This window comes from Dreissena polymorpha, chromosome 1 (genome assembly GCF_020536995.1).
Source record: "Dreissena polymorpha isolate Duluth1 chromosome 1, UMN_Dpol_1.0, whole genome shotgun sequence".
NCBI classification, from domain to species: domain Eukaryota; kingdom Metazoa; phylum Mollusca; class Bivalvia; order Myida; family Dreissenidae; genus Dreissena; species Dreissena polymorpha.
Genome location: NC_068355.1, coordinates 5,192,848 through 5,200,348, shown reverse-complemented (window position 1 = coordinate 5,200,348; position 7,501 = coordinate 5,192,848). Strand labels below are relative to the sequence as shown.

At 32.6% G+C, this 7,501-nt stretch overlaps 1 protein-coding gene across 1 annotated transcript; it reads left to right on the top strand.

The window, feature by feature from the left end:
• Nucleotides 1-1,316: 1,316 nt before the first annotated feature.
• On the top strand, nucleotides 1,317-4,201 carry LOC127864907 (uncharacterized). Its single transcript, XM_052404797.1, has 4 exons — nucleotides 1,317-1,419; nucleotides 2,217-2,257; nucleotides 3,202-3,363; nucleotides 4,109-4,201. Exons 1-4 carry the CDS (start codon nucleotides 1,317-1,319, stop codon nucleotides 4,199-4,201), a joined length of 399 nt encoding a protein of 132 aa, XP_052260757.1.
• The last annotated feature ends 3,300 nt before the right edge of the window (nucleotides 4,202-7,501 follow it).

Genomic DNA, 7,501 nt, shown 5'->3' with positions numbered 1-7,501 from the left:
ATTTTAAGATTTTCTCTAAAAACTTTCTGGAATGCAGGCCCTGGTGACAAACACCATTTCATTGCCCTCTGTATCTTGAAAGAGCCTGGCCTTTCTTAATTCTTTCTCAGCTGTTAACCCTTACAATGCGGGGGGAACCGAATTTTTTAAGGCCTTGCAACGTTTGGATCCAGATGAGACGCCACAGAACGTGGCGTCTCATCAGGATCCAAACTGTTTGCTATTCTGGATAGTATTCTTTGAAAAAAATTGCGAAGGAAAATGCGAATTTTAGAAATTCAGCAGACGACATTTTAGCAGGACGACAATTCCCATCATGCAAAGGGTGCTTAAATGTTACAGTGTTAAACGGACAATTTTCATGGACTTTTCCACAAGACCTTAAAACCTCATTGTGATGTATCAGAAAGGATACTCCAAAAAGGCATTGGTAATTTATTTTCAGGAATTTATTTTTGAAATGGGTTTGTAAACAACAACACAATTAATCAGTTATCTGGAGCTGTGTAACATAAGCAGTGATCGATGTATGTTTCAGACCAACAGCTTCAGCAAATGTACAACTTGTGTGACATTAGAAAGGCTAATGAGCAAAACCACCTCTTCGAGATGCGTGCTTTCTACAAGAAAAAGAAAGAAGAGCATAATATCGTCAAATGTAATTTATGTATTTTTCATTTCTTTTATTTTTCATTTATTTTTGTAACCAACTCTTTAATGAATTACTCCCTTACGAACATGGTAAGAAGCATTTCTAAAGTCAGAATGCAAATCAGACTGTGTATTTTTAGGGGAAAGATTAATGACCAGAAAAATTACTGGGTGCTGCTAGATTGAAAATTATAAAAAGGTTCACGGTGAAAATTTTGGACTGACATTGACATTTTCTTGCAGGGTTGCAGCATCCTCAATTTTGCTCTATATCTTTCCCTAAGGTTATTTTATATAACCCACTGGGTAATTAGTAAAAGTTATTCAGTTAATAAAGCTCATTGACTTTATCTTAAATGAAAGGACCTTTAAGCCCCATTAATCTACATATGTATTGATATCCCAAATTCACCAAACTTATTGAACATAAATATGTAGTTTTATAAAGTTTTCTTAACATTTCAAACTGAAATAGGCTAGAAAGGTGCTATATCCTGCATATTTTCTGTTTCCTGCCTACTGCCCCTTAATGTGGTAAACAAGAAATGATATACATCTTTCAAATTTTAATTTAATTTTGCCTATTAAATGTTTGATGTCAAAGAAACAGATGCAACTTATGACTTAAAACTATTAACTATTTGCAACTTCAAAGCTCTTATTTAATGATATCAAGGTTAGAAGGAACGTACTATTACAACAAAAAAGACCAGGCACAACGCAATCCAAGCCAGCACATGTCCATAATTATCGATGGTATGGATCAAGGTTGGGTATTTAAAGTGTCCATACACTTTAATTTTGACAGGAGCAGTTTGAAATCCTAACTAGTCATAAAACATATTCCCCAGTTCCAGTGTTCTGCCTTTGACGGGGCCTTGTTTACAATGGCAAACAACAATTATTGTCCTGACCCGATTTCTAAAAATAGGTCACCATAATAAGGATTTCTAAACATTACAATGAATGAATTTTTTGTTGAATGTGTAAACTGTAACAGAACAAAATCTTTCATTTTGTATTATGTCATTATAAAAATAATTCCCATTATTTTGAAGAAAAAGCCTTTAACTATAGGCTATATAGAGTTTTAAATTTGCATTTCTTTCTCCATGCATATAACATGTTTACTTTTTCCATAATTATATATATATATATCTATGTCATAGAGGATTATTGTGGGATTCCGTGTAAGATTGCATTATATTTCATGAGTGGTCACCGAAACAATATTTTCACAAGTGAAAATAACGAGTTTCTGTTACAACCCATGAAATATATATTACGATCTTACACTTTGAAATATATAGTATTATGATTTGTCATTAGTAAATCATGTTGTTGTTCTCTTGTTTTTTTTACGCCTTTTTCACTGAAAAGCATGAATACTGTAATTATTTAATTTCCTGTCCAGACTTTTTTACTACATCCACAGTTGCACACAGGATACAATGGTACCAAAAAGGAAAGCTTTACATAATATGTGATTTAATTTTTTATATAACAAACATACAAACAGTTGTTTTTTAATTTTTATTGCATAAATCTATTCTCTATTTTTACAGCAAAGACCAATTTGCCACATTTTGCTGGGAGGAACCCAAAGGTAGGATAAAGGAGGTTTTGTGCCTTCGGTGGTAATCTTTTTGGCTCACACCTGTGTGTCGTACTCTGTGTGTCTTAAGCTTTCAATTTTCTTTACAGAATGTTACCCATAAAAAGGGCATATAAACAGTTTGTATGGTATATTTTTTTCTGAAATAAATGTTTATCCTATTACCAAACGAAAACCAATAGTATAACAAGTGATCGTATGAATATGAGCTGTGAACTATAAATATTTTTAGACTATGGTTTCCAATCTTTATTTTTGGAACAATATATATTTCAATGTGATGTCATAGCAAATGATTATGTTTGAAGTAAACAAATACTATAAGCAAAATTGGGACACCAGCGTTATTTTTTTAGATTTAAGTATTTTTACTCTTTTTGAACGATAAACACCACAAAATAATGGGATAAATAGAATATCATGTGAGTGTTGGAAAGAGATCAAGTTTATCATGCTCGGCTCAAAAATTTTGTAGCACTCTGAAAGTCTAGCACTACATGTTTCTCATCCTATAAACTTGATCTCTATCCGACAGTTACATAATATTCTATATATACATTAAAAAGCATTATTTAATGAGTTCCTAAAATACATATCTTGCCATTCAACCATTGATGCAAAATTTATTAATTTATATTTAAAGTTGTCTCTAGGACACTTGCGGCGCTTAAAAAAACAAAAATAGTGAAAGTTGTTACTTAGTATTATATTGTGGTGGTACGCTAGCAAATTTTGTTAAGTTCAGGTCAAGAATTATGAGTTTGATTGAAACTAAAGGCTTTTTATTTGGCAGGTGATAACAATTAATCAAATATGCTTGTTAAGTTTTAGGAGACGAAATACACAAACAAGATTCAGTATTTTGTTTGTTTTTGATTTCAAATTTAAATGATGTATTGTGCAAGATTTTGTAACTGTTATGTGAAAAATTACAGAATCTGCATGCAGTGGATCTTCTGCATACTCATGTCACTGGAGTGCTAAGTCACGGGCATGGAGGGTTTCATGCCTATGTGGACATTAATGAATATCCTCATGATCCCAACTTGACAATCAACATCATACTTAAAGAGCTACTACGTCAAGCCAAGGCAAATGTGAGTAATGTTTGTGCACATGTTATCTTACATAATTATACTTGGAAGACAAAATTGTAAGCAGGCCATTCAAGCACCTACATTTCTGAAAATAACCAAAGCCCTTGACACTAATGAATACCACATGATGGCTTTTTGGTAAAGATGGTGATAGTACAGTCAGTATTTTCAGGGGTCTCAATCTCTGGTTTTTGGGGTTTAAATAAGGCCATATTTCCCCAGCAAAAAGATACAGTTCCCCCATTTCAGATAAAAATGCAAGACAATTGAATGCCCTAGACCCAGAATTGTCAAGTTCAAGTTCAAAATGTTTCAAACTAAATAAATTGATAGATAAGTGTTAACTGTTAATAGATTGTAGTAAAAAGGACAAATTAAGTGATTAAAACAATATTGTAATGTTTCTTATGTTTTGGTTGAAATTCTCCTATGGAAAATGATGCCTGATTTCGCCCGCCTCGGTGTTCCCCAACCAGAGTGAGACCCTGGTTTTATGAATTTGTATAGAGGATTATAAATTCTTGCTTAGGTTGGTTAATAGGATAGATAACATCAGAATACGAGTCATACAAAAGCATTAGTATGATAACACATTTTCGCCAGACTAGCTATATTTGTGTATGATCATGTGATATAAACCTGACCATCTTACTTTTATTGTTTTCCCTATGTTGTAGTTTTACTTGTTGTTTACTCTAGAGAACAACACTATTGTGCAATAATTTTGTGGATGTTTTTATTCCAGAACAACTTCCTGCCTCCAAATTTGTTTATCCAAGCAGACAACTGTTGGAGGGAAAATAAGAACCGTTATGTATTTGCATTTCGGAATTGTTAGTGGCAGAACAGGTTTTCCATGATGAGGTGAGTGTTGATTTCAAAGATCACAGTGTCTGTTTTACGACAGTCTTTCTTAAGGATGAGTTTCAAATATTTCATTTTCATTAACTTGATTATTTGAATATTCATGTGCACTACTTACAATTATTCAACCTCTGTAGCATGATTTAGTAGAAATGCTTATTTATGCCCCCCTTCGAAGAAACGTATTCACACAATGGCTGCTACTACAACTTATAGCCTATAGGGGGCATGCATGTTTTACAAACAGCCCTTGTTTACCAGGTAATCGATAACGTCGCGGAAACACGTCTATTCAGGGAATCGATAGGGATCGTAAAAGCATGTATCTATCAGGGAAAGGATAGTTACTATAACTAATTAACTTTAGACATGTTATTGTTGCCAACTACTGTGTATCATATTATCACTAAAACATGATAGTTTTGAATCCTGCAATGTTTGTTTTCAAAATTATGGAATTGCATCTTTTTGGCTTTTATTTCAGGTAACATTTTTGTAGCCTTAACATATAAATTATTTATATTTATTTGATTATTAAATGAATAGTTTTTCTTAGTATTATTCCATCTTGTAGTTTATGCATTTTTTTTCAAATCAAATTATGATAAACTTGGGAAAGGCATTATCTTGTTCAGCCATTGTCGACTTTATTGACTGAAGGTATTTGATTTGTCGGATTTGATAATCATATATTATATTCAGGTTCATATGTCCTTCCTTATTGTTGGCCACACGCATGAAGACATTGATGCAAATTTAGTGAGGTGTCCAGGCTGTTAAATACTAAAGATGCTGAATATTTTGATGACTTTTTAAACGTTTTGAAAAATGCAGAGCGTATCACACACATTATTTGATGTTAAGTCATGGATTGAGGGTGATTTGAAACAAAGCTGACCCATCACCCAACCTTTGCACTTTAAATTTGTTTCTGTGGACGGTGGTGTAAAAGTGTTTTATAAAGGGGTTCAATCTCAGCCGTGGTCAGCCCTTAATGGGAACTTTTTGAATAAAGCCCCAAGTGGAAAGCCAGAAATATTGAAGCCAAATTTTAGTAAAATTGAAATAGATAAAAATGTTAAACAAATAAAAGCTCTGAAACTAATTTTCAAAAGCAGGATAGTACACAAAAGTGGCTAGACTTTTACGAATCGCTCAATTCCAACATGGACAGTTTAGATTCTGGAGTACCGGTATTTCCTTTAACACTGCTACCAAGACAACCTATAAGGCAGTCCTTTCCACCAGGACAAGGAATGGTTCCTGAAGTTCGTGAACTGATTGAAAAGAAAACAGACAGCCATTGGTGAGCTTTTTCTACAGTAAGGTCATATATTGTTAGCTAACCTGAGCTCACCGTACTCAGGGTATAATTTTCCCCCCAACTGATTTGATAATCATCCATATTGCATTTCTAGCATATAGTATATACTCTGAGAATATACATGTTGAGTTTGTAAATCTTAATCAACCACTCGGCTAATCTTAATGAAACTTGGCAGGAATGTTCTTTGCATAACTCATATTACCATGGAAATGGATAGGTTTCCTTATATGTATATAGTAACATCTAGAGCTTAGAGCTCTAATATTTGGCATGAAACATCATATGATGAACCTAAACAGTAAACAAGAATGTTAAAATTATGCCTCTTGGGTCGGAATTTGCCCCATACCAGGGGCCAAATGTTTTTTCCTTAAATGTATATAGTGAAAAGTTAAAAAAACTTCTCTTAAATATTAAAACTAAGCTTTGATATTTGACATTAAACATCGTCTGGAATACCTCTACCAATATTGTTCAAATTATGCCTTTAAGGGTAAAAATTGGCCCAACCCTGAAGGCAAATATGTTTTCCTATTGTATATTGTAAAAAACTTCTTCCCTGAAACCACAATGCCAAGAGCTTGGATATTTGCTTTCAAACATGGGCTGATGGACCCTTACAATATGTATTTGTAAAACAGTATGAGATACATGTATAATAATAAAATACAATATTGAGGTGTAATTTGTATAATTCAAGGTACAGATAAAAAGCGAAAACTGGAGACGAAGCTTCTGACCTCAGGGTTGCCAAAAAGAAGAGTAAATATATATGATATTTATTATTATCATAAATCTTGAAAATATCATTAAAGTTATCTTTTTACATTCGTTATAGAGTTGAAATTCATTTGTTATGTATTTAGTTTGAATTTTGACAGGATCAGGAAGAACAAACTTAAGTTTTAAGTATGTTTTACAGTAAAATGTGACAATAAAATAATTATGAACATTATTTCATAAAAATTTGTTTCTACTTATCCTAATCAAACCTCTGTAGAAAAATTAATTGTGTATTTTGAGTGTACATGTAATCCATATGAAAATATTCCATTGAACATTTCAGATGATAACACTTCTGTGGGAAAGGGTTTGTGCAAAAGGAAGAGAAGATTTATATATGTTTGTATATTGCTTTTTTTTTTTTTGAACAACATATGGTTTTTATAAGAAATAAGTAATAATAGTATTAAAACTGATTAATATTAAAGGGGCCTTTTCACAGATTTTTGCATGTTTTGTAGTTTGTCTTTAAGTGCTTTATATTGATAAATGTAAACACTGGATCTAAAAAAAGCTCAAAAAAATCAAGAATAAATTTTAAAAAAGGAAAAAAAGTAGCCCCCATCAGGGCTCGAACCAGTAACCCCCAGAGTCCTGGAGTAAATGGGATATGGGAATCACGACGTCCATCTGTCCCAAGGAGCATAATTTGTCATTTATAAAGCGAATTCCCTTAAACTTGGTACAAAAGATCCTCATCATTAGACTGTGTATGCTTAAATACCAGTTCCCTACCTCCAAGGTCAATGTCACTATTATAGGTCAAATGTCTATATATGGTAAATGCTGCATCCTGTTTGTGTCCAGAGCATAACTTAGTCATGTATTGAGTGAATTTTATTAAACTTGGCACATATTTTCAATCGTGTGTCGCTCTTTCTGTTGCCTAAATCTAGTGGAAACAGGTTGTTCATCCATTTTTTTAAAAACGGAATTCCCATGCCTTGAAGGAACACAACTTGAATGATTTTTCTTTCTCGCAAAATAACTCGATACTGCAACTAGTGTTCTACAGATATTAAAGCATTAATTAAGCCTTTATATGTTTGTTAACATTTTCTTGCTTCTCACGTTTTCATTCAGCTTTTCAAGGTTTTAAAATGCAGTTTGGTTTGAAGTATTGTAGTAGCCTATTAGGCATTTAAATAAAAATAAATTATTCTA

What these genes read in the sequence shown, in the direction of transcription:
- LOC127864907 (XM_052404797.1), top strand. Translation starts at nt 1,317, where the DNA reads ATGATATCAAGGTTAGAAGGAACGTACTATTACAACAAAAAAGACCAG. An exon ending in TATCGATGGTATGGATCAAG is followed by an intron (nt 1,420 to 2,216) that starts GTTGGGTATTTA and finishes CTATTTTTACAG; the next exon opens with CAAAGACCAATTTGCCACAT. An exon ending in TTGCTGGGAGGAACCCAAAG is followed by an intron (nt 2,258 to 3,201) that starts GTAGGATAAAGG and finishes GAAAAATTACAG; the next exon opens with AATCTGCATGCAGTGGATCT.